Source organism: Mirounga leonina, unplaced genomic scaffold (assembly GCF_011800145.1).
Source record: "Mirounga leonina isolate KUSES-001 unplaced genomic scaffold, KU_Mleo_1.0 Mir_104, whole genome shotgun sequence".
Classification (NCBI taxonomy): domain Eukaryota; kingdom Metazoa; phylum Chordata; class Mammalia; order Carnivora; family Phocidae; genus Mirounga; species Mirounga leonina.
In genome coordinates, this window is record NW_023270231.1 from 7,430,611 (window position 1) to 7,457,818 (window position 27,208).

Genomic DNA, 27,208 nt, shown 5'->3' on the forward strand with positions numbered 1-27,208 from the left:
ATGCTTTCTTTTTCTTTCACCTTAGTCAATAAAAACATAATACACAACTACTTGGACCAAAAGAAAAGAAAAGGAAGACACATAGGGATTTTATTCCAAGTAGTCAATCAGCCTCCATAATTAAGACTTAGGTTTATATAGCATTATTAATAGATAAATAGTTTAGATGATGTCTAGTTTTGTTTACCTATTTATCTATTTTTACTTGAGTTTATTTTATTTTTTTTAAGATTTTATTTTAAGTAATCTCTACTCCCAACATGGGGCTTGAATTTACAATTGCAAGATCAAGAGTCACTGAGCCAGCCTGGCACCCATACTTGAGTTTATTCTACAATTAACTTAATAATGTTTATCCATTCAACAAATATATATTGACCATCAGTTTCATGAAATAAGTACTACCCTGATCCCCATAAAGAAACAAATAATTAAGGAAAAAAAATGAAGAAACTTTTCTAGGGTATTATGGCCAGCAAATGGTACTGATAACCACTACATTGTCAGTACAATACTTCTTAAAAGACGACTTTCTGTTCTCTTGGCTGAACATGATTGACTTCTTCAGAATCTACATAGTACTCATTGGTATCTTCCCCTGGGCATTTCTACTTTACTAGTTTTAATTGTACTAAGTAGAATTTCTACATATATTAAAATGAAGTCCCAACAAATTGAGAGAGAGAGAATAATGTAAGTAGTTGAGGTTATTTTTCCCAGTCACCTTCCACTCCAAGGGCATGCCCTGGAGAGGCATTTGAGTCTGCTCCCCTCCTATTCTTTTCTGTTTCTGCATGACTTTCAATACCTTGCCCTGTTAACTCTCCTTCATCATGAAATAATCCCTGTGTGTATGTACTATTGCTTATATATTGGCTACTTTTTATATCTTACCCTAGACAATGTGAAGTATGAATATAGTATACATGAAACCATGTATAGTATACCTTCTATGCAAATTAAGTGACTTTCAAGTAATTTTGACCTCATAGTTTTTTAAATTCCTGTTGGGAGAAAATGTCATTGTATTTATTTCTTCTGTTGTGAGATTCTTTAGTTCAGGATCTTCTTCTAATTTATAAGTCAGTCTCTCTCACACCTACCTCAGTGTCTTGTTCATGGAAGGTGGTTGCTACATACGTTCACTTATAAATAATTTTAAATGTGTGCTTTCCCGTCTAATGGCAGATGGCTATCCACGTGAAGAAATTGTCTACCAATGGAAGCGTAGTTCTGTTGAAGTGGGTGACACAAGATCTTGGAGGCTTTATCAATTTTCATTTGTTGGACTAAGAAATACCACTGAAGTAGTGAAGACGACTTCTGGTAAGATGCACTTGGAATTTTAAGTGACCCCTTCCAGGGTTAAAATTCTGGGATATATATAATTCAGAAGGCTTTTCAATACTTGTCTACAAATGATATGAAGAAAATTAAATGAAGTGTTTTAATTTACCAGAGAAAATTATAATTGGTATTTTAGCATAATAAATATAAATGGATTCTATCATTTTGAAGCAAAATGGATTAAAATTGGACTAGTAAATTGTGTAATTTCTTTAAGCAAAAATGAGTAGCAATTATTTTAAAAGCAAAATATTTATGAGGTTTAGGTGTAATGTTTCTTTTAGGAAACAGGTTTCATGGTATATTGAAATAGCATTTAAAGTAATCACACAAGGAACATTAACTTTCTACAAATGCAGAAATGTGATCATATTGGATATGGACTGATTCAGCATTCAGTAATTTAATATTTTGAATTGCTACATCATGGATATGGGACAGGCCTGGTTTTAAATCCCAAATCTATCAGTTACCACCTATAGATTTTGAGAAAATTACTGTATTTCTCAGGGATCAACTCTCCCAGATATCTGATGTGGACAAAAAGACCTGTATCACAGGTATACTATGTGTGTGAAGGGGAAAATAAAAGGAAAATGCTTAGAATGATATCTGGCACTTAGCATTCAATAAATAGTAGCTTTTACTAATATTATTTATAATTCTCAGATGTGTATGGGACCTAATGTGCTCAGGACTTCAGATTTCTTAGAAGCTAATTTTTTTTTTAAGATTTTATTTATTTGAGAGAGAGAGAGAGCATAAGAGGGGGGAGGGTCAGAGGGAGAAGTAGACTTCCTGCTGAGCAGGGAGCCCAATGCGATGTGGGACTTGATCCTGGGACTCCAGGATCATGACCTAAGCCAAAGGCAGTGACTTAACCAGCTGAGCCATGCAGGTGCCCAAGAAGCTAAAAATTTTTATTTTTATATCAAATATCATGATTTTTAATGGTATTAATTGAATTGATTTAAAAACCCATGTGGTGTTATTTAAACATATTTCCAGACCTGATCTGTCTCATGGGTGGCTAGTATAAACCCTCTGCAAAACCCTCCAGCTATTCCTTTTAAAATTATGTGAATCTAATTATGTCCCTGTTTCAAATATAAACATTGTGTTCTCAGCTTAATATCAAGACACGTATTTTGATAATGTATTTCTCTGAGTTGAGCTGTTTTCTGTTGACTTATTTGCAGCATACCTGATTTTTTTTTTTCTTTCCTGAAATTCATAGGACCTATTTTTGTGTTGACTGATTTGGAATAGGGCCTTGGTCTACTATACATAGAGAAGCAAATTAAGGATCTACACAAAAATATAAATTTAAGATTATATCTTCATAACCATCATCCTCCAATTCAGAGCTATCTGGTCCTAACACTTGTTACCAACAGTGTTTGCAGATTTCTCAACTCTCTTAATTTGCAAAAAGAATATAAAAGAAGGTCAAAGAAATGCTTGAGTATATTTTTGAAAAGTGGCCTTCTGTTCCCTTATTCGCTGCAAATCCTGAACATCAAGTACTAGAACAGTCTTTTATTTGGTCCCCAAAAAAGATTCAGGATTGCCTTAGAACTGGTTTTCCATCTGTGAAAAGAGGAACATGTGTAAAAATAATCTCTAAGTCTGCATGCTTCCAGAAAGAGAAATTGGGCATTAAATTGTGTTGTATATTCCTATTTCTGTAATTATTCCAGCACCCTAAAACAGAACCCAAAAATCGATGACTACCAGGTCTTTTTAGTCATTTGAGCCCAGAGGGGCAATAAAATCAAATGGCGGTGAGGGATGGGTAGGCTTTATATCACAGGGCCTAATATCATTCCCTCTGCAATCTAGAGTATTTACTGTCTATTAAGAGATATTTCCAGAAGAAAATGATCTACTTATTTAAGGCATGGCAAGAAAAATTACCAAGGTGTCATGAAGTTATTAATCTTCCTGAGGAAATCAAAGCAAAACTTCATTGATATCAGATTTAATATTGAGGAGCATCATTTAATTGATTGCATCAACTCTTTGTGAATTTTAAATATGGTGGTTAGCCTCCCTGTTGGTCGTCTTATCCACTTCCAGCTTTTGCTGGTTTGTATTTTGTGTGCAGTACCATTTTAATTGCATCTGTGAAGAGAAAGGACTGAACGGAAACTTAACACCAGTGCTAAGAGGCAGCCTGATTCTTGTGATAGTTGATTTTGTAATGACTGGAAGTTTCTGCATGAACATTTGTTTGATTTCTGATGCCATCTTACCTTCAAAGCAGAGCTCCATAACTAGTTACTACCTACTAGGAAGTTATTAAGAAAACTTTCTTGGGAAATTATTAGAAGATCAAATTTATACTCCTTTTAAATCTTAACCTTATTACAGTGTGATTTTTCTCCTAGACTTACAGTAAATGTATATCCTTTTAAAAAGCCTTGGTCAATACTGAGTGAGAATATTGCCTAAAATCTGACCTAGCTTACTGCAGGGATTTCTAAACTTCATTCACTTAAGCCCTCCTCTCCTGACTTTGTTATATCCAGGTGGTGACTCTACTGCTGGTTCCTTATATTAGGACCATAATTGGAAAAGCAGAAGCATCTGACACAATAAAAGTTGATACAAAAATATAATGAAAAGCAAACAAATGTTCTTAAATTTTAAGTGCATATATGTGTGCTCTGCAGATTAAGTATATTGGAAAAGAGAGAAAGAAAGGTATTAGAGAAATGGGAAAGTGCAGCTGGTACCAGAGCAAAACAATTCACTGATGTAAACAGAAGAGTAGAATGACCATTACACAGGAAAGAATCTTCTCACCATGTAAATCAGTGCTATCTGACAATCTTTGCATCCACCACCTGAACCATCTTGTTTACCACCAGTCCTATCTGTGTCATATTTGAGAAAAATATTACCTTGGTGGTACATTGATAAGACTTGAAGAACACCTTTAGTTCATAGTCAATATATCAAAGCGGATTCTGGATCCATGATTTCTCCTCCAAACCATCATGTCTTTATAATTGCTCTGCATCTGGGAAGAGCACCATTGTTGTCCCAGTGAGCCAGGCATGAACACTCAGAGTCATGTCTCTACCTCCCACCTCTAATGAATCACAAAGGCATTTATGCCTCTGAAGCATCTTGTGTAACTGTCCTCTTTTCACTTGCCATCGCCACTGTCCTAGTTCAGGATTTTGTCTGTTCTCATCTGGACTGTGTTGGTAGCCTATTAAGGTTATGTCCCTGCTGTCAGTCTCTCCCTTCCACAGTCTGTCTTTTACACATTAATCATAAAGTCTAGCACTTACTGAGCACTAACTACACACAGTGTAGCTAACCTTTTATCTAAACAACCTACTTGAATTCTCATAACCGTGGTCCTATTTACTACACATCAATACCCAAGATGTCGTTGTGGATGAGGAAACAGACTTCTAGAGGCTCATTTACTGCAGGACTGTAAGTTCACATAGCTTGCTCCTAGACTCATGCTCTTAATTATTACACTATTTTATTCCCATTGTGGCCCAGTGGGTCTTCTGGACACACAACTTTCACCATGTTTCAAGAATTTAGTAGGTCAGTTAGCACAAGCTATTGTTCCTAATATGCAAGCACCTGACCTCAGGAACTTTCTAGCTTTGTTTTCCATAATTTCCTATCTGATGACAGAACTAATCCATCTATGTTTTCCTGAATATAATAAGCCAATCCTATAAACAAACCGAATCTTAGTCTTTTTCTTTTGAATGGCTTCTCAACTCATCCCTACCTTCTTTATGTCTTTAAGGCTTAAAAAGCACAGCACTTCTTCAATGAGGCCTTTACTTACCTTACCACCAAAACAATTTGGAGCAATTTTTAAATTACATGTCCTCTTGGAGTCAGACAGCTCAAGTTTGAATATTGGCTTGTATTATTATTTAATATATCTAAGCTCAATGTCACCAGTGTTGCAGGGTTGCTCTGAGGATTAAGTAAGATACTCCATTAAAAATGCTTAAAATTTTGTCTGGAACATAGAAAGGACTCTGTAATTGGAAGGCATTATTATTAATACTTATTATCATCATTATTTCATTAACTCTTCCTCAGAGCATTTTCACCCACCTTATAAAAACATAATTTCTGCCTTGTGTTGCTTAGGCATTTTTTATTTCTGCCCCCTCATTCCAATAAATCACAAATTTCACAACAGAAACCTTGTTTTAATCATATTTGTATCCATGATATTAGGACGGTGGCTTGCTTAGAGTTGTTGATTAGTAGCAATTGTAGAATTGATTGCTTGTGACAATTATATTGATAAAACTGTAAAATTTCTCTCAATTTAATAAGCAATGCAGAATTCTATTACGTATACTCCCATTACTCATTTTTTACTCCCAAGTAGAAGACTTTGTTCTTTCTGATCATGTTGCCATTGCCAGTTCACCAAATTATCTACATGATCTTTAGTATCAAGCAGAACTTTGTTCCTTCATGTTCTCATCCTGAAATGTGGGCTAGAAAAGTGGGCAAATAAGTTTCGTCGGAGAACCTATGATCCAAATGCCATCATCCTGAATCAAAAAGAATATATCACATTCTTCCTTGTCAGAATACCTTTAAAGCTTCCATATTTTCTTTAGGAGTGCAAACATCAGTGTTTCATGAAATAACCCCATAAGTTTTTGGTAAACCCATGAACATTAAATATTATTTACTTTCTTTTTGTCTTTAACTCACCTTTTAGGCTAGGATTCCATGTGCTAGTTATATTTTCCTGATTTCTATTATAAGAAATACACAAATATTAAAATAAAAAGCCCACATACCACTAAATTTACCTTACTTTCCAATAGTACGGGCAGACTGCAATTTTAGAAATACTAGCTCTGTGGATAAAGTTCATGTTCATTGCTTGATTTCTAAAATATTTATAATCTACCCTTTATCTTTAAACCTTGCCCACGGTTCTCCCACGGTACCCTTAACCCCCCTGGGGTTTTCTGGGTAGGTTGTACTTACTTCATGTCTTTGTATCCTATATTCCTTATTTGGTACCAAGCTCAACTCCAACCTTCTCTACGTATATCAGTGTACATGTACTGGTCAAATAACTCTCCAAACAGAAAAAAGAAATAGATCCTACCTTCCAGACTGTGTTTTAATTTAGATGTCTTTGGCAAACCAGGGAGACACTTTAAAACTTTACTCATCATGGAGGTAAACTATTTTAAGGGAAAGAAAAAGGAAAATAATTAAAAAAAAAGATACAAGTTAACAGTAATTTTTTTTCACCGAAGAAGTTGAAATAAAAAATATTAAGAAACCTAGGTGTGAGGAGACAAATAAACAACTGTGCATTCATCCCACAGTCTCCTGTGACTTGGAAGTCAAAGTAAGTTGTGAGCTCATTTTCGTCAATAATAAACTTTCAAACTACTTAAAGCAATGCAATGTCTTAAATCAGTGGAAGACTTCACAATAATTGATTTTTATCTTATTTTTAAGCTTCAATTTAGAAAAAAAAAATAAATTTGGTTTCAAGAGAAGAAAATGTATGAATAACAAAGGGAGCTGGGCCAGGAGTAGCCATGGGGAAGTCATTTGCCTTCTCTGGGATGAAAGTTCTTTGTTTATAAAATGAATGCACTTGACTAGATGCTTCTTTGAAGTCCTCGTTTTTAGACCTATCTAGAACCTCTGATGTAACCACAGTTATACTATGGATGTCCTAATGTAGGAGCAACTTTCTTTATAAATTAATGTTTTCCTTCATCAAGTTTTCAGTATGTTTTCAAAGCAAGTCAAATGCAAAAACAAACTCCTTTAGATTTTTAATTTAGAAGGAGTGACAGTCCCACCCATATATTTGTTTTTAGTGATATATGGTGTTATATATAATGTTAACCCAAGATTTTATGTGTTACTTTCTTTCAGTTGTGATATTAGATTATTTATATATTACATTTAAAAATCCCACATCAGTTTTTTAAATTCCAAGGTTGCTCTGACTTTACCTAGTGGGGAGATAGGGCTTGAGAGACACAGAGAGGTTGCATAGAGAAGTCATATGAAATCTAAGGAAAATTGTTTGGCTTCAAGGTGACACGCTTTGTTTCTGCTTATATTCCATTGGCAAGAATGTTGTATGTTCCCGTGGAGATAAAATGAGCCTGGGAAATGTAGCTCAGTTGTGTGCTAGGAAGGGACAGTGGGTTTTATGGCTTTTTAGGGTCTCAACATGCATGATCTCATTTTATTTTTCACAACAAGCCTCTGAGAAATACATTCTTTTGCTATTTGACAGATGAAGCAACTTAAGTTTAGAGGGGCTAAGTAATTTGTTCAAGGATAGTCAATAAAGTAGAGTTAATTATCCAGATACCAAAATTTTTTTTAAAGATTTTGTTTACTTATATATTTGACAGAGAGAGAGACACAGTGAGAGAGGGAACACAAGCAGGGAGGAGAGGGAGAAGCAGGCTTCCCGCCGAGCAGGGAGCCCGATGTGGGGCTCGATCATAGGACGCTGGGATCATGACCTGAACCGAAGGCAGTTGCTTAACAACTGAGCCACTCAGGCACCCCCAGATACCAAATTTATACCCTATTGCTTCCCATAAACATATTAGGTAAAGAAATAAATTGAATAAAAGAAAAAGTTAATTCTTAAGCTTGATAATAGGTAATATTACACAAGGCAATGAAGTAATACCACTTAATATAACCCTATACATACATCAATAAAATGTTAGTCTGTAGGAATAGCAATTATATTCATATATAACAATAACAAGTGAGAATTTATCAGTGATATCCCTTTCCTTTTTTTTTTTTTTAAGATTTTTATTTATTTATTTGACAGAGACATTATTTGACAGAGACAGAGAGAGGGAACATGAGCAGGGGGAGAGGGAGAGGGAGAAGCAGGTTTCCTGCAGAGCAGGGAGCCTGCCGCGGGGCTTGATCCCAGGACTCTGGGGACCCTGGGTTCATGACCTGAGCCAAAGGCAGATGCTTAACGACTGAGCCACTCAGGCGCCCCTCTCTTTCCTTTTCCAAAAACATACTTATTGCCTATGAGATAATACTATTCACTTGCTAAGTGGACCTATTGGTCACCATCCAAATATGGCCTTAATTAAGAAACTGTCAGATCCAGTTCATGTGTATAAATTTGTTCCTCACACAAAACTGATCAGAAAGAAAACCTAATAAAAGGTTTGCATGACTATTATTTATAGTAATTTTGGAGATTAATACCTTATTTTGACAGTCTATGAAAACCAACTAGGTCAAGATGTTAATTTTTATCCAAGTCTTTGGTGTTTCCTAATTCAATTGAAAATCCTATTTTGCTATATTTAAAAGACACATTCATCCGTGTGACTGATATGACTAATGGAGCTTCTATCGAGCTGCTGCCCCAAATAAATGTAAAACATTAAATAATTTTAAAAAAAATAAAAATGTGAGATAATAGAGACTGAGTTGACAGACATCATGCTCTACACACAAACTCATTGACAGTTCCTTTCACTCTGATGCAACTGAATAATTTCTTCACCTTATTTTTGCATTTTCAGAAAATAATGCTATTCGGTGTGGCAGATACGCAAATTTAAGCTTGTCAGAGACTGAAAAGGGAAGCAAACAGCAATGAGAAGGATTTTTTTTTTTATTAACTTTCTTTTTTTTTTTTCAAAAGGAAGTTATTATGAAGGTCACAGCACATTGCAGTGCATAACAGTCCAGAAAAGAAATTTGCTGGGCATACAAGCTGGGGAGAATTTGTTTACCATTCTCACCTGTATCTCATATAATCTAACTCATTTAGAAAAAAGCAAGAACAGCTAGTATTACTAATCCATTCCTGAAGGGCAGAAAAGCCCAAGGAAACGAGATTGACAAATATGTTAAACATGACTTAGTTAGTTTTTGTTCACTTTTATATATGGATATCTCCATAACTGCTGCTTAAGAAATTGACAGTGCTTCTCATTAGCATATGAGTCACATCATAAATGTTTAATTTTTCATATTTGTCTTCCAGTTTGTCTACCCCTGAATTAACTTCCCCTTGCTATGCATTATTTCTCAGAATAATGACAAAAAGAAATACTAAAAAATAGCATTTTCTTAAAATTACAGTTCTCCAATCCCCATCACAAACCTAATTGTGTTTGTCCGTAAATGCTTCTCTGTCAGCTCTGTAAGAACACTGAAGTACAATAAATAAGTGACATTGCTGAGAAGATGAAAGCTTCAGCTGAGACAACTAAGTTTACTGGAATAGTTTCCAAACATGATTTCTGGTATGCTTATTGAACATAAGCATTTTCCAGGTAAGATGATGTACAACCAGGCACCACTTCACTAAGTGGTGAAGAGCTATGTAATATAAAAGTGTGTAATTCATGAGCTGTGTAATAGCTCCTTGTTAAAGAGACAATGTAATCATGGATATGAATTATTACCACCTAATGATTACAGTTTCTGAGTTGGTGATTTCTTGTTACCAGTCTCCGTGACTGAGAGTGAAAATAGACTGAGAGAAAAATAAAATTTTAGGGCTAACTCTTGAAGATCAAGCCCAATTTTAATTTTACTTATAGGGAATTTCTCTGAAGAGGTAAAATCAGTGGTTGTAACTTAGTAGCCAGTTGTCCAACCTCAGCGTAGAGCATGGGTCATTAGACATGGATGAGTTTAATTTTATTTTAGTCAACATTGTACAATTGAAAATTTCCATATGAAAATCTTAAACATCTTTACATCTTAAACATCTGGGTCTTCATTCGTATTTGAAAATCATTGGATAGAACTGAATTATGACATTTCTGAATAGGTGAGGCACATAATCTCCAATTTACCAAAGTTCCTACCACTTCCTGTTGTATTTTTGTGGTTGTATGTCTTTCTTTGTGAATTACTGTTTCCTTATTTTTGAAAAACTAAGCGTATCCATATCTTTGAGGAAAACTGGGGCAAATGAAAGATAATCCCCAAATGAGAGCACATATGTATGTGTGGAAATGAATACTTTTTTTTACTTTTTTATAGGCAAAAAGAAATATGTGAAAACTATCACTCAGCTAAGGTTTGCTTGAAAATAGTGAGTTGCAGGGAAGTGCCAGAACCTGGCCAACCTACGTTTCACTTGCTTTTTTACATTCTACAACTGGGTTTATTTGTCATAAATATCTAGCCTATGCAGGGCCAATCGATTTTAAGTTTACTCAGTTTATCCCTATGATCTACTTTCATGGAAGATGGATTTTCAATAAACATAAAATGGTGAAGTTATATATGCAGACATTTGTGCATCTAGTCTTGTTTGTATTTGTCCTTTTTAGCTCACATCTAAGCAGTCAAAAGCTTGGTTGCAATTTTCCTGCACATTACTGATTAGTAGTCTTGCATAGCCAATTGACAGTTTTTCCTGTCCTGTTGTACTTTTCTGAAGATTGATACAATTATTGCTCTGCAATAAAGCTCTGTCTTTATTTTCTTTGATGAGGTGAGACAACTGGATATAGAGCAAAAACTGATTGCTACTTAAGAGTTGCCTTTGTGGTTATGCTACCATATAGTTGAATGAACTTGAGCAAGTCATATTTTGATTTGACCCTTGATTTCTTTGTCTCAAAAAAAAAAAATCAGACTGGATTGAATTTGAAGCTCCTTTCACCTCTAAAATGCTGTGCTATATTTCCTGATACCTGGCAGCTTTGTTATAAAGCAATCTTCTGGTGGGCAGTTAGGTTTCCTATGTCCCCACAAGTTCCTAATAGAAACTTCCTCAGGTTTTCTTATTCTGTAAAATTTAGAAATTAACAGATCTATTTTATCTGTCATGTATAGAGAACTTCGGTGGTGACTGTGGGGGCAAGAGGCCCAGAGTGTTGCCATAGAGATGGTTGGTTAATTAGTTAAGGTCTGAAAAAATGAATTTGGCATGGGAAAAATAGGCCCATGGTGGGTGTGAGGAATGAGGGTGGATGCTAACTGCATTTATACTGAATGAGAAATTAGGAGAGGGCAAAGATAGGACAGTGGCTTTGACATGGCTTTCAGAGAGGAGGAAGAACAGACACTTTGTATCCTCAAATAGAAAGAACACTTGTAATCAAGAGTGCATAGTATGACCTCAATTTATTATTTTATTTTTAATAGCTTAATTATATAAATTTGGCTGATGGATAGTCTTGAGAATTGGAAGTCCATTAAAATAGTACTGATCTACCACCTCTACAATAATAATATGATATACTAGCATTTGTAAGCTCTTTATATAAGAATCATCTCATTCACTTTTCACAGTATTTCTATAGTGCGATATTCATTTTCCAGGTAAGATGATGTACAACCAGTCTTGTAGGAAAGTATCTAGAGAAGGTAAAGGCCTTGTCCAAGATCATAGAGTAAGTCACTAAACAGACACTCATAGGTCCTGACAACGCTCATTTTCTAATACAGTGGTGACTCAAATATCAGGGCTGTTTCTGAATTTGTGTTTGCAGAAAGACTTGCTCCTGGCCATATTTCTTTATCTACTATGTAATTTGTTTTCTCTTTATTGTGATGGCATCTGTCTACCTTGCTGTCTAGCTATCTATCCAGCTATCCTCTGTCTATCTAAAGCTAGTTGCATACTAGCATGGCAGAATCCGACTGTATTAGTTTAAGCTAGATGCTATGCTATGGTAGCAAAGAGCCCTTAAGTATCAGTGACTTAAAACTCAATAAAAATTATATTGCATTCCATGGCATGCTATTCTCATGGCTGAGGGAGAAATAGTAGAAGAATAAAATGATCCTTAAAGTTTCTGCTCTGATAGGCATTAAGTCATTTGGCTCACATTCCTTTTGCCAAAGCAAAGTCACATAGAGAAGCCTGTTGCCCATGGGGTGGGATGCATGCTTCTCTTACACAAAGGGCCACTGGGCTAAAGGCCTTTGTAGGGATGGACTTGGTAGGAAAAGATACAATATTTGGAACTGCAAAATCATAATCAAAATTTACCATTAGTATAATCCTTTACGGTGTACATGGCCCATCTGCCTGGCCAAGTAAAGAGGTGTAGCTTGAGATACCAGGTCAGGAAAAAACACCACTAGCAAGGGAAAGGAATGACTTACTCTCAAAGAAAACAGAAACCAGTCATTAAAATGTCTCTGAGTCTGAGATTTATTCTCTTCAAAAGAGACTGTTTTGGGTCAAGCTTGCTTCTTTGTCAATGACCTATAGCCATGATTTCCTATTTATGTAAAATTGGCTTCAGAAGGAGCAGATGAAAAGACAGAATATTAACATGAAAATGATTGTAGGGTGATAGGAACTGTCACATTTTATAAACATGGGCAAGATTTTCCCTGATACACTTCTGGGACAGCTTTATTAATTACATTGAAAAACAAGTCTGTAAATATTGGTCCCGTACTAAATTAAATTTTACAGATATTAGATAGTGTAACTTCTAAGAAACAATAAACCAACATCATCCTCTTGTCACTAGGAGGAAGTAATTGAACATGATTTAGTAAAGGCCACAAAATAACGAAAGGTTAGGCTGTCTTGATTGCTGTTACTTTTTCATGAGAAAAAAATGGTCTCTAATAGTCTTGTGTAAGAAAAGAGTATAAATAGTTTCAAGTAAAATTTAAGTCCTTTCTTTTATTTAATCTTAACAATTAGCTATAATTTTAACCCTTTCCTCTATGAAACATTCTTAAAATTAATTCTGACCCTCTATGTTATAGGTGAAGTACGTGAAGTATACTGCTACTAATAATTTCAAACATTTTTGCACGGCTAGTTATTAAAAGAATTAGAACTAATCAACAAGCATCTGTGTCTCCAATCTACTGCTCCCTCCTGGCCACTTGCCTAAGACTAAGCTAATATAAAAAGGAATTTTCATTTCATTGGCCGATGCTGAATAAGTTAGTAGTAGGAGATATTTTGGTCCTAAAGATCTGCTACTATTAATCTATACACAGATAAATGGTGTTGATAATGATGAGCTGATGGTGGTGGAGGTGGTGCTGATGGTGGTGAGGATGAAGATGAAGATGAGATGCTAAAGTCAGCTTTTCTTGGACATTTTATGTATGCCAGCCACAATGCTAAGTATTTTACAAAGTTTATTTATATAAACCTGCAACAACTTTAAAAGGTAGATAGTATTTTTAATTCCATGATCATATAGCTGGTAAGAGGCAGAGCCAGGATTTGAACCTGTGCTCTGAGACTGAGGCATAGCATTTTTGTTGGGTCTCATTTGTAGGAAATAGTGATTTTCTTTTCATTAAGGAAAAAAGCTATTCACATGAACAGATTGTGTGTGTGTGTGGGTGTGTGTGTGGGTGGATGGTACACAATAAAGAACACATGTTTTCAAGAGACTTCATGCCACTGGGAAACCATAACAATCTAATACGTTGTGTTGTTCAAGTCGATGGCAAAATTTAGAGTGTTGATAACTAGACATATCAAGTTAGAGTCCGTTTTCTTTTACAAAGATAAGAATGAGGAAGTAACAGAAGCATCTTGAACAAGGCTAGTTAAAATGCTTTCTATTACTAGAAGAATTATCTATGACTCAAAATAAAATTATGGATAAAAATTACATGTGTAGTATATTAGTAAGACAAGACTTTTAGTAAAATTTGAAAGGAAAGAATACTTGGCTAGGGGTGAGGTGAGCTGGCCTTAAGTCCTAGCTGACCTGAATTAATAGATGTATACATCTGGCCAAGTCATTTAACCTCTCAGACCTCACTTTATCTGTAAAACGGAAGAATTACAATTTCCCTACCACAGTTGCTATGAGTATCTGAAAATGCTTAGGAAATTGTGAAAAGCTTTGGAAATAGATGACAATGTGATCATAATATAATTGTATTTTCCCTTCTTTCTCATTCTTTTCCCTAACCCTTGAAATTAAAACACACACACACACACGCACGCACACACGCGTGTGAAGATTTCAGGCATATTCAATGACTCTGAGGAAAAGTGATTTATAATTGAAAGTTCATAGAAGATAGTAACTGATGCAGTGATTCACTTCTGCTTGCTTTGTAACCTTACATTTAGACTAAAAAAGGAGAAGAAAGCTGAAATTTTTCCAAAAAGGGCAGATGTGTGCGTGGGAATACTCTTTAAATAGCTGTCCCATAAAGTGACTTTGGAAGGATTTGGGAAAGGGATATTAAGTTGACTTGTTGATTGACCGTGACCAACTTGGGGTCTCTAACACACACACACACACACACACACACACGCATATTTGCTAGATGTGTTGGAGCAATTCATTATTTTTCCATTCCACACTACTAACAATACTGTGGTTATGTAATAAAGTCAAAAACCTGCAAGTCAAAGAGACTTCATATTTGCCTAGTCAAAGGCCCTTATTTCCCAGATTAAAAATATAATAATAAAGCCCAGGGAAGTGAAATGGCTAGTGCAAGCTCTCCTAACTAGTTTCACAGGAAATGAAGCACCTAATGATGAGTTTCCAGATTTCATTGCAGCAGACCTCTCTCGAGCCTCTCTGTAAAGTTCTGTAACTCAAAAGTTTACAGACAGGTCCTTTCCCTTGCATCAGATATTGAGGTAAAATAAAATGAAAAATAAAAAATGAAGAGGGAGAGAAAGACTGAGTTGACCAGATGAGCGATTTCTACTTCTATATTGGCTAGAAGATGTTGCAGTCAGTGCTGAGGAATAAGTCACATGTGGCTTAGCATTGCTGATAGTGGTTATAACTGTACATTCTTAGTTGGAATATCATGGAGTGGGGACAGAAAAATTGGGAATAAGAATCTTAAAACCCAGGTTCCACTCGCAGGCTTGCCTCTAACTTGCTGCATTCCCGTGATCAAATCCTTTTATCCCTTTTTGCTTTAGTTTCTGTAAGATGTGCATGGCTTTATCAGGAGTCCTTTCTCAGAGAGGTATGGGGAGAATCAAAGGAGATAATGGATGTGGAAATGCTTTGTAACATGTTGGGAGTACAGCACATATTCAAAGCATCATCGTCATTACTTTAACAATTACCTCTAAGGCTCCCTCTAGATCTGAAGTTCCAAAGTCATGGCTTGAAGGTAAGGCTTAAAGGTATATAAATCTCTGTGCCAGTAAGGAAACCAAAACATTAAAAAAAGAGAAAGAATCATTGATCTCGGCTCCAGAGGGAGCAAGGCTGGGAGTGTGACTCAAGTTCCTGCCTCTCACTTCTGGGTCCCTGTGATCAGATTTTGTCATCAAGACTTAATGAGGATGACAAGCTGATCAAAATTAAGGGTATTATTAATGGCAAAATTCTTTTTTTTTTTTTTTTTTTTGCTACTCTAGGGGGAACCTGCTATTAAAAGATCAAGGCTAAATGTAGAAATGAAAGGGTAATGAAAGTTATACTCAGTGGAAGACACAGGGAAAATGAAATTTGGCTGTTTCCTAGAATTAATGTATTTTAACCTAAGGTCAATAAGAGACCTGCCGCATTTGACAATCTTGGAGTTGCTGGGGGTTTGCGAGATGGCCAAGCGGGCTAAGTTCAGTGTTTTCACTTTTCTGGGGATCAAAAGTTAAACTTTTAGATGGGGAATGTAGGATGGGAAACATTTTGAAATTAAACTTCATGTAGAAATTTAGAAACATATTTCAAAACATTCAATGCAGTCTCTTTTTTTTTTAAAGGTTTTATTTATTTTTTTGACAGACACAGTGAGAGAGGGAACACAAGCAGGGGGAGTGGGAGAGGGAGAACAGACTTCCCACAGAGCAGGGAGCCCCATGCGGGCTCGATGTAATGTGGGGCTAGATCCCGGGACTCTGGGATCATGACCTTAGCCGAAGGCAGACACTTAACAACTGAGCCCAGGAGCCCTGTCAACGTGGTCTCTTGACTCTAAGTGTGGATGCAAGAAAATTGGCAAAATTCAGCATTAGTGCTAGTCTCCATTCTGTTTGGGACTAAGAAAAACAGAAGCTTATTTCTTCTTAAAAACTAGTATCCTTATTGAACATGTCTCTTGGGATAATTGCTGTTTATTTTAAGACATCACAGTTATCCAGTGTGATAATTAATAACATGACTTATTTATTGAAAACATACTACATACAACAAACTGCCCATGGCAATTTCTATGAAATTTCTCTTTTAATTCCCGTAAAAGCCTCTGAGTAGATATCTCTGCTTTCAGAGATAAGAAAACTGTAACTCAGGGAAGTTAGGTAACTAGTCCAAGCCCTCAGCCAGTAAGAGAAATAGGGGATTTGAAATCAGATTGAAAAGGCCACATATCCCAGGTTCTTAAACAATCTGCTCTGTAGAATTACTTAGGAGAATACTTTTAGGGAGGGGTAGGGGATAGAGAGAAAAAGGAAAACTAATTCTGTAGTTAAAATTTACTTTAGAAATCAATGTAAACTGAGACCAGCATGCCCCGGGGGCACTTGCCAAAAAAAATGCTAGTAGATTTTGCCAAAGGCAAGTTCAACAGTGCTGCTTTAGCTTCTAAGTAGCATACCTCACCCTGTGCTAACTGATGAAAAGAAAAAATGTTAAAGGTCACTTGCCAGGCCCCTGAATGTATCAGCTTCCTTTTTTCTTCAAGGCTCTTTCCTAGTGAGTTTCACCAACGCTAGGAATAGTCAGAAACTCAATGTAGATGAAGGATTCATGCAAATTAGTGGGTAAACCCACTCAAAACATATTGCCTAGAAAGATGTTTCACGTCTACTGTTTCGTGTTGTTTTGAATTGGCCCAGGATGTTCAATCCTTAATAGAAACTGTACTTCATTTTTTGGGGAAAAGTTGAAAAAAAATCTAAAAAGACTTTTTTTTTTTTTGCTATTGAAATAATTGATTCCTAGTACCAGTGTTATTTAACTCTCTCAATTACTGAATGCAGTGGATATATTAATACCGCCATTTTATGAATGGAAAAATCGAGGCTCAGAAAGGATAAGTAACTTACAAAGGTCACACAGTGAGTGGAAGAGCTGGGATTCAGACTCAGTTGAGACTGCACAGCCTACCCGTGTGCATCATCTGTGTGATGCTGTTAACCTTCACCAAGAGGTAGCTCCTTTTCAGCTCTGGTTAGTTCCTCTCTTTGAGCTCAGCTAAGTTCTGTGTATTGGTTATTTATTCAGGACCTCCTGTGTTCTAAGCACCATTAATAGGGTTCAAGATGATAAATTAGGCATGGTCCTTGCCCTTGAGCAGCCCACAGTCCAATGGATTGACAATGAGCTGGATCTAACTGAATTTTAAGTAATTTTTACATGAACCTCTATGTGACAAGACTGATGAAATATCACACACAACAATCCATACTTTTTACTACATCAGAGCACATTAATGCTTACATGCTTCAATAGCATGTCATCCTTAGTTTCCGCCCCCCACCCCATGAAGAAACTGTTTTCCTAAAAATATCCCAAATTCTTAAAATACTTTAGTATGTGTTTGGAATATAATTTGAAAGTACCAGTACAGTCATTATCTCGTTTAAGAGCTATTGTAATTCTTTTTTTTTTTAAGAGCTATTGTAATTCTTTTTTTTTTTTTTTAAAGATTTTATTTATTTATTCATGAGAGACAGAGAGAGAGAGAGAGAGAGAGTAGCAGGCTCCCAAGGAGCAGGGAGCCTGATGTGGGACTCGATCCCAGGACCCTGGGATCATGACCTGAGCCGAAGGCAGACGCTTAACCATCTGAGCCACCCAGGCGCCCCAAGAGCTATTGTAATTCTTAATTGTGACTGCTCCAGGGGCTTAATTTAGTGAGGTGCCTATCTCCACCCACCCCTCTTTCTGGTGGTCGGGGATGCTTGTCCCCACGCCTACGATGCTCAGTGCCTCCCAAACAGAGGCTGCTGGGAGAGAGGTGTCTGCAGAGGGTAACTGCCAGGGTAGCACGCTGAGAACTGGGGTTTTCTTGGGGAGCCATTGCTAACACATCAGTCAGTGTGGTATTTCAATAGCTATGCTGGCTTAATGCTGAGTGAAATGCTGTATGGTTTCTATCTGCCTTTTCTTGTCTTTTACATTAAATTTTTGGCCCATGTGAGTACCAGTCATGAACTTGGCAACCATAAAAATCTGATCTGTCTGCAGCTCCAGATATGATAGTCATTTGTGTCGTATCTAACCTTTCAGTTCGCATTTAGTCCCTCAGGATTCCTTTTTGTGGCCAAGGAGAATATAATAGATCATAGCAAGAAGAGTATCAAGATCTCTTTGAGACCCATAGCCCTAGAATTGCAATTTCATGTCTAAACGTGACATCATATCTGCTAGAATTCTCTGTACAGTGGTGATACATATTAGGAAGTTGCAGTCAGCGCTCCAGACTGTAGCTTTCACTTGAATAATGCATCTTTCTAGTGCATTACTAGTGCATTCACTTGGGTGAATTCTGGAAGAGGAGTCAGATAACCTGAGCTCTGGCACCATCTCTGCAGGCTGCATGGACTTGGGCAAGTTTCCTAGCCTATCTGAGCCACAGTTTCCATGCCTATAAATAAGGACTAAAATATTCTATTTAGTCAACCATACAGAATCTCTCTAATAAGTAAATGAGATTAAAGTATACAAAAATGGCTTTGTAATTCAAAGCACTATATACTTCTATAGGATCATTTGTACAGTATGATACAAGTTCAGTTATTTCGTCCATTATTCATTTGGTATTTCCTGAGCACATATGGTAAACAAAACATTTTATTGAGGGATATTAGGTTCAAAATTATGTGAGACCATAATCTCACTGTCAAGAAGCTTAAAATCTAATTATGTTAGTTATTCTAATAATTATAAAACTATAGAGGAACTGTTTACTCTCCTTGTTTAAATCACTTCAAACTAGTCTGCAGAGCTACTTTTTTCCATTCTCTCTGTTGTCCCTGGCAATCTGAACACTTGAAGCTCATGGGTTGCTCTATTACATGTCCATATAATTCTGCCGAATTTAATACTTACCCAGAGTTGTGTTTCTGCCAAAATATGTTAATGAATGTCAAAATATTTTCATGATATATTAGACATTACATGAAGTCATATATTTAGGTGTGAGCTAATTGTAAATGATTATAAAAATAAGAGATACTAAAACAAATTTTACAATTCAAATTTTTAAGGTAGATGAATTTAGATTTATGGTCTATAGATTTAAGGTTTATTTATGTGTGAAGTGACACATTGATAAACATTTGGCAGAATCTTGTTCAAAGAAAAAGAGTTTTAGGTCTATTTTTTTTAAGTGGTGGATAAAGTGTACTTTTGTAGATTTTTAGGTTAAAATGCATTTTAAGACAGCCTACCACAAGGTTTTTATATTTGGTGAGAGGGCTTCTCCTTTATAATTATTATTAAGAGTGAATACAGGGGTGTCTGGATGGCTCAGTTGGTTAAGCATCTGCCTTCGGCTTAGGCCATGATCCTGGCATCCTGGGATCAACCCCTCTCCTTCTGCGCCTCCCCCTGCTCATGCTCTCTCTCTCTTACTCTGCACTCTCTCTCTCTGAAATAAAAAAAAAAAAAAAAAGAGTGAATCCAGATAAAATGTCATGAAAGTCCAACTTCATTGTCATCTCCTTAACAACTAGTACAGGGCCTGACGGAGAGTAGACACTCCATAAGTATCTGTTGTACAGTTGAAGGAAGACAGCTAGAAGAAAGAATCATGGAGACAGAGCACTTGAACTCAGAAACTTGGAAACAGGGAGAAATTGGGTTTGACAAAGATGTGGACAGAACAGAAAGAATGTGAATGTATCTTCTTGAGAGCAAAGGATTGTGGTTTAATGTAATTTAAGATTTGTAGGCACATTTTAGAAAATGATTCAGAATTCTGGGCTTGTACTCAGAATTATTGGCCTTCAACAGAGACTGAGAGTATGACATCAGGAAAATTAATTCCTATTTTTGCTGAAAGATCTTAGTTTGGCATTTGAATGTCTATGCTTGTAAAATGTGGAAGAGCTAGATATCAAAGAGTCATAGAGAAACATGCATGCTTGCATGGATAAATTAATGTTCTTGCTAACTTTGCAATATCATAGTGTTACTGAAGGCAAAAGTCAGATTTTAAAGAGTTTTAAAATTATGTAAAGAAGCATAATAGAATTTGTGGAGCTGAATGCGTTGAGTTTAATATACATCTTTCCTTATTCCACTAGATTAGAGCTTGAAGTATTCTGCTAACTTTATAAGGAACATACAGACACAATCACACTGATGCGTATGCTTATTTTAAAATCTGACAAAGTATGTACTTACATATTTTGAAGTAATTTGAATAATTCAGGAAGAGAAAGTTGTCTTGGTTAAAATTAAGGGAGAATTTGAATATTTAAGTGTAATTCATAGACCCTATATCCTAATAACTATGAGTTAGACCTCTGCTACAATGTTGTGCCCCTAAGAATCAAGTCAAACCAAATCCAAACTAAACTAACTGGACAACTCTTCTATAAAATGGAGTTAATATTGTCTACATCACATGATTAATATAAGATGCAAAGAGCTACGCTATAGGAAATGGGCCTTGCCCCCATAACAGACCAAGTGAATGATGAGGAGGTATCCATTTTTTCCATCTCCTTCCGTGACAGTTCTATTCCCCTTCTTGAAATACTGAACCCCTTTCTCTATGGCCAAACCACAACAACCTTCAAACTCAAGATCTAGTGATACTCTGTGCATGATGTTTTCCCTGATTATTGCTGCACATATTGCCATCTTCAATAATTTCATTGTACTTACAATTCACCACCATGCAGCTAAGCACTTTGTGTTTAATTATTACAATACGTTTCCTGGCTCTCCAAAAGGATTGTAAATCCATAGAAAACACAGATGTGTTAAACGACCTCCTCTCATGGCACAATTTTCAGTGGATATTTGGGGAATGTCTAAAGCCTAGTTGGATACTGGTTCCATTCAAGAATGAGCAATCCATATTTCCAACTTATGTAATGATACTTATGTCCCCTTTGTCTCAGTGTAGTCTAAGTAAAATTTACTTTTATAATCAAAATATGTGTCATACAGGATTATTTAAGTCATGAGTATCAAATACAGTAACTTAAAAAAATGTTTGCCAGGGTGCCTGGGTGGCTCAGTCGTTAAGTGTCCGCCTTCGACTCAGGTCATGATCCCAGAGTCCTGGGATCGAGCCCTGCATCGGGCTCCCAGCTCAGCGGGAAGCCTGCTTCTCCCTCTCCCACTCCCCCTGCTTGTGTTCTCTCTCTCACTGTGTCTCTCTCTGTCAAATAAATAAAATCTTAAAAAAAAAAAAATGTTTGCCAGAGATCTGGGTTATTTTCATGTCTTCCATCTTCTATCCATGGTGTTGGCTTCATCCTCAGACTTAACGTAGTGTCACCATGGAGATCTGACTCCTCACTTTGTAGTAGTACATGGCTGCAGTGAGACCAGACTTCCTATTTTTCCCACTGTCAATGACAGAATCTCTCCTTGGAATTTCTGATTTTTCTCTTCTATTAACTTTAAATTTGGTCACGTTCACATCCCTGAACCAATTGCTCTAGCCATGAGGATAGGATCATCACATTAATCCCCACCTTAGGATCTGGAATGGGATGAGTACCACCCAAATTCAGAGGCTGAGAAAGAAGAGTAAATTCCCAAAGGGAAAGTAAGGTACTTTGGTCAAAGAAGAAGGGAGGGAGGAGACAGTAAGTAAAAGACCAGTAAACATCCATTAAAATGATACTTTTTTTCTTAAACCTAGAGAATATTAAATTAAAATCCCAGTAATAAGAAAAATAGGTGGGGGTGCCTGGGTGGCTCAGTCGTTAAGCGTCTGCCTTCGGCTCAGGTCATGATCCCAGGGTCCTGGGATCGAGGCCCGCATCAGGCTCCCTGCTTGGTGGGGAGCCTGCTTCTCCCTCTCCCACGCCCCCTGCTTGTGTTCCCTCTCTCGCTGTGTCTCTTTCTGTCAAAATAAATAAATAAAATCTTTAAAAAAAAAAGGTGAAAAGAAAAATCAGTTTAAAAATGTGTTAACATCAAATTTACTACTTCTCATTTAATGTTAAACCTAGAGGTTAAGAGCAATCTCTGGTATCAGATCTTGAACAGAATGTATTTTTCTTGTATTCCTTCAAAAATGCATTGTTGGTGAAGTGGTCCAAGGTAGGAAAGACTGGTATTGTCAGTAGCAAAATTATCACACAGCATTATTAATGTTTACTTTGATCATTGTCTAAACTAGGAATGAAAACTGAAGCCAATAATATCTTAGATACAAAGCAATAAAGCTGGGTAAGAGCAGATTCTGAGTGCTGTATCAATCCAGAGAGGTTAGATTATATTACAGTAGCAATCACATGGCCATGTCTAACTTCAAAGGGAGTGAATAAATGGTTTTCTACCCTGGTCCAGAAAGAAAGAAAAATGGGAATATTTGTAAATTGCATAAAAACTATGCAGACACATAACAGACAGTAAATCATTTTAGGAATTAATGAGAAAGGATTTCAAAATTGTATTTATATAGCCACTGAAGCACATTTGTCTTTTTTAATTTAGTTGTGAATGAGAGAATTTTTGAGAGAAGCAAGATAGCATGGCATAAAGAATACTATCATTAGAGTGTCAGCCATGTTCCTCTCCTGGCTCTGTCGCTCACTAGCCTGTCTTTGAGCCAATCACTTTAACCCTCTGGGCCTCAGTTTCCTCACCTTTACAATAAGAGCACGAAGATGTTTTTCATAGGAAAATAGTGAAAACAACAACAAAATCATATATAATACACTAGGTACAATGGCAGGCAAATATTAAGTATTTAATGAAGTATAGCTTTTAAAATTCACAGTATTTGATCTCAAGTTACAGTATTAATTTGACAGTTGAAGTTTTTATTTCATTACCACAAAAGTAATACAACTTGATCTCAACTCATTTGGCTGAAAAAACTGACCTGAAAAGACATGGAGCTTGGTACAGACTATGTCCCATTTAGTGTGAATATTCATACCTTTTCCTGCAGAAACATAACCATGTTTGATCATAGCGACTGTTCCAGCCCCTTCTGAATTGTTCCACAACCCATGTCATATGCATAGTGTTCATTTGTAAAATCTTTTCAGAAAATGGCTTCAGAGACACATTCATCCCCAAGAGGTGTAGGGGAAAGGATTTGATGTCTTTACTTAAATCTCTGCAGTTGATCCAGATGACTGTGTTTCTCATATGTCAGTCATTAAGATGACTTATAAAGACCACTGGTTCTTTCTCATCTTACAGCAATGTAAGGACTCTGAAATAAAACAAAGTAGAATTGTCTCGTTAACTTGTCCTTTACCCCTCTGATCTTTTTAGAGCATGATTTCTCACCATACATTATAGGTATCCCAGCATTGCTCCTGCTACTCACTCAAAATACACACTTCCAGACCCCCTCCCCATATTTGTAGAATTAGAGTCTCCAGAGGTGTGTCCCTAGATATTGTCAACAGGATCCCAGGGTGATTCTTAGGCATAATGAAGTTTGAGAAGTGCTGCTTCTGATGTTAAGGATAAGCTGGCCTTTTTCTTTCCTATTGCATAAATGATTCAGTTCAACCGTGACACATTTCTTCCCATATTACATTGATTGTGTAATGCAGTCTGTATTCCCACCTCCCATTTGCTATCATTTGAAGTCCCTTCTATTATATTTGATAGGCTTTTTAGTACCCTGGCATCTTAGCTATACCTTTATTATTGCCTATGGTTGCCACTGCGGCTTTCTAAGTAGAGGTCTTGGAACAGCTCCTAGAAAAGGAGAGTACATTGACCTTCTTCAGAAAATTAATCCAAACAGAGCTAGGATACTGGGAAAACTCTTGTTCCTTTTTTAGAAATGGCAGGAATGTAACAAAAGTTATGCCTTCTTTCTTACTACAACATCTGACCAAAGTTAGTAAGAGCTGTGTGATGATGTGGGAGTCTCAACGGTCGAATAATACTATAAAGCTTCAAATATTTCAAAGACCAACATCTAGGAAGACACTAATTTAACTCAGAATTATAACTTCAAACTGGCCTTGGTTCTTCAGACAAGCATGGGGAAAATATGGGCTCAAAGGTTGGAAAAATAGAGGTTTAAGCCACAAACCCACAATTGGCAGTTTAGTGAGTCATTCATGTTGGCTATTTTAAATGACCATTTCTTCATGTATAAAATGGAAAAAAAAATATTTACCTCAAAGTTTAGTTGGACTAAATGAATAATAGGGCAAAATACAGTGTTCGGCATTTTGTATTTTATTTAACCGAAGACTCTCTTCAAGCCATTCTAGAATTGGATTATTTTCTTAGGAAAATAGCTGCCGATAAGAAATCAGGATACACTTGTGAGCATTGTCATACACAGCTCAAGGGGAAGTTTCTACCCCAAGAAAATGAAACTATTGAACAATTTATGAGTATCCTCTGTGGGTGTCAGTGACAGCATGAAATGTGAAGTGGAGATGAATGTGGGCTAACGAAGAATAAAACTGTTTATCCAACCATTTATTTGTAAACTGTTGAAATCAGCAACGTGAATGATAAAATATAAATGTATAAGCTGAGAAGTGTAAGACAGAAATCCTTCAAAAGAAATTCTGAAGAGTCCAATTTCAGAAGTTGCTCATTTGTGTCTTTGTCTTAACATTCTTTCATAACCATGTTATGTACATATCTTGAATTCTTAGACTTGAAGCCTAATCTGTTCAGTAGAAATGGGGAAATTGAGGCCTAATGAACACTGGGCTAAGAGTGGCAGAGCTAGGATTAAAACAACATGCCTTTATTGTTGTATACAGTGTTCTATTCATTACAGGGACCCTATCACTTGATGAAACTTACATCATAAACATACAGACTTATAAAATATTTTGTGAGTTTAGTCTTCACTTTCCCATCTGCGACTCATGATCATATATTTTAAGCCTCATTTCCATTAGTGGCATTATAGGCCCCACCAATGCAACTGAGAAAAAATACTGAAAGTTTATTTTGGGGTCTGTGAAATTCCATGAAATGGAAATGACCTGTTAATGACATGCCATTTTATGATCTCTTAGAATATAAACCAGATAAGCCAAATAATCAGATCTTTCTAGATGATATCTACAGGCTAAAACTTTGCTTACTGTGGCTTTTCCAGCTGCAACAATATTTTGCCTTTTTTATGAACATTTTTTATTGAGGTATAGTTGACATAAAATATTAGTTTTAGGTGTCCAACACAGTGATTTGACAATTATATATGCTACAAAATGCTCACCATGAGAAGTGTAGTTACCATCTGTCATCATGCAAAATTATTACAATATTACCTTATACCCTATGCTGTCCTTTTCATCCCTATGGCTTATTTATTCTATAACAAGAAGTTTGTACCTCTTAATTCCCTTTACCTATTTTGCCTTTGTATTTATGAGTCTATATCTGGTTTTTTTTGTTCATTTTTTTGTTTTTTAGATTGCATATATAAGTAATGTTGAGCATCCTTTCATGTGTCTCTTGTCTATCTGTATGTCTTCTTTGGAAAGATGCCTATGCTGCCCGCCCATTTTAATTGGATTATTTGTGGGGGTTTTTTTGTTGTTGAGTTCTATGATTTTTTTTTTAAGAAAAACCTCTAATTTATTTATATTTTTATGCCTTTAAATGTTTTATTTTTTAATTTTTTTATTATGTTGTACTGTATGGTGAGTTCTATGATTTTTTCAAAATACATATATATTTTTGGATATTAACTCCTTATTGGATATATCATTGGAAATCGCTTCTCCCATTCAGTAGGTTGCCTTTTTGTTTTGTTGATGTCTTCCTTTGCTGTGTAAAAGCTTTTTAGTTTGATCTAGTCCCAATAGTTTATTTTAGCTTTTGTTTCCCTTATCTAGGGAGATAGATCCAGAAAAATATTGCTAAGGTAAATGTCCAAGAGATTACTGTCTATCTTTTCTTTTAGGAGTTTTATGGTGTCAGTTCTTATATTTAGGTTTTCTAATCCATTTTGAGTTTATTTTTGTGTATGTTATAAGAAAGTGGTCCAGTTTCAATCTTGGAGGTAAAATTCTAATCAAGGTGTTGACATATCTACTTCAGTGTTAGTTCATGTAAGTTCAGTAAGAAGAATGTTAGTTCATGACCAAGTCATGTTTTATTCTAAGAATGAAAGGTTGGCTTAATAGTATAAAATCAATCAATATATGCTAAATTTATCACAGTCCTAAAATAAAAAGGGAAAAACATATCATATCTCTGTGGATGCAAAATATTCATTTGGAAAACTTAACATTAATAATAAAAACTATTAGTAAACTAAGAATAAAAAGGAATTTCCCCTATACAATAAAGAGTATTTGCAATAAAAAACCTACAACAAACATGGAGAGGTCAAATAGTGAAAGATTCCCTCCCCCCTGGAATCAAAAGTTAGTAAAATCACTAAATCAAATGCCAGTAGAAAAATCATTTTTATTTCTCGATATTAGAAATAATAATTAGAAATGCAACTGAAAGCTTAGGTTGTTTTCCAGATCCCCTCTTTCTGGTCTGTCCAGAAGTCCATTTTTTACTGTCCTAGCAACATAAAAGTGCTGAATCAACAAATGCAAGTGACTGCAGTTTTCTTTTCTCTTGAATTTTGAGAGGGGTCCTGGATGCCTACTTTGTTACCTAACATCTTCAAACAACATGCTTTCATTTCCTTTCAAAAAATTTTATCCATTTCATTTTTAAAAATGGTCTTATGCTTTTGTCTTATCTGGAGGTTTGGTGTGATAAAAGTTTCTTCCTTATAGTTTGAAATGGACGTCTGATTGATTATTTTTTCTTACTCTTACCATTACTAA

General features: G+C 35.9%; 1 protein-coding gene across 5 annotated transcripts in view; it reads left to right on the forward strand.

The window, feature by feature from the left end:
* Positions 1-27,208, forward strand: part of GABRG2 (gamma-aminobutyric acid type A receptor subunit gamma2) — a 102,575-nt gene that overhangs the window by 37,346 nt on the left and 38,021 nt on the right. For all 5 annotated transcript variants that reach the window (XM_035013771.1, XM_035013764.1, XM_035013778.1 and 2 more), the window contains exon 6: positions 1,189-1,326. In XM_035013771.1, coding sequence (XP_034869662.1) covers positions 1,189-1,326 — 138 coding nt within the window. The remainder of the gene's footprint in view (positions 1-1,188; positions 1,327-27,208) is intronic.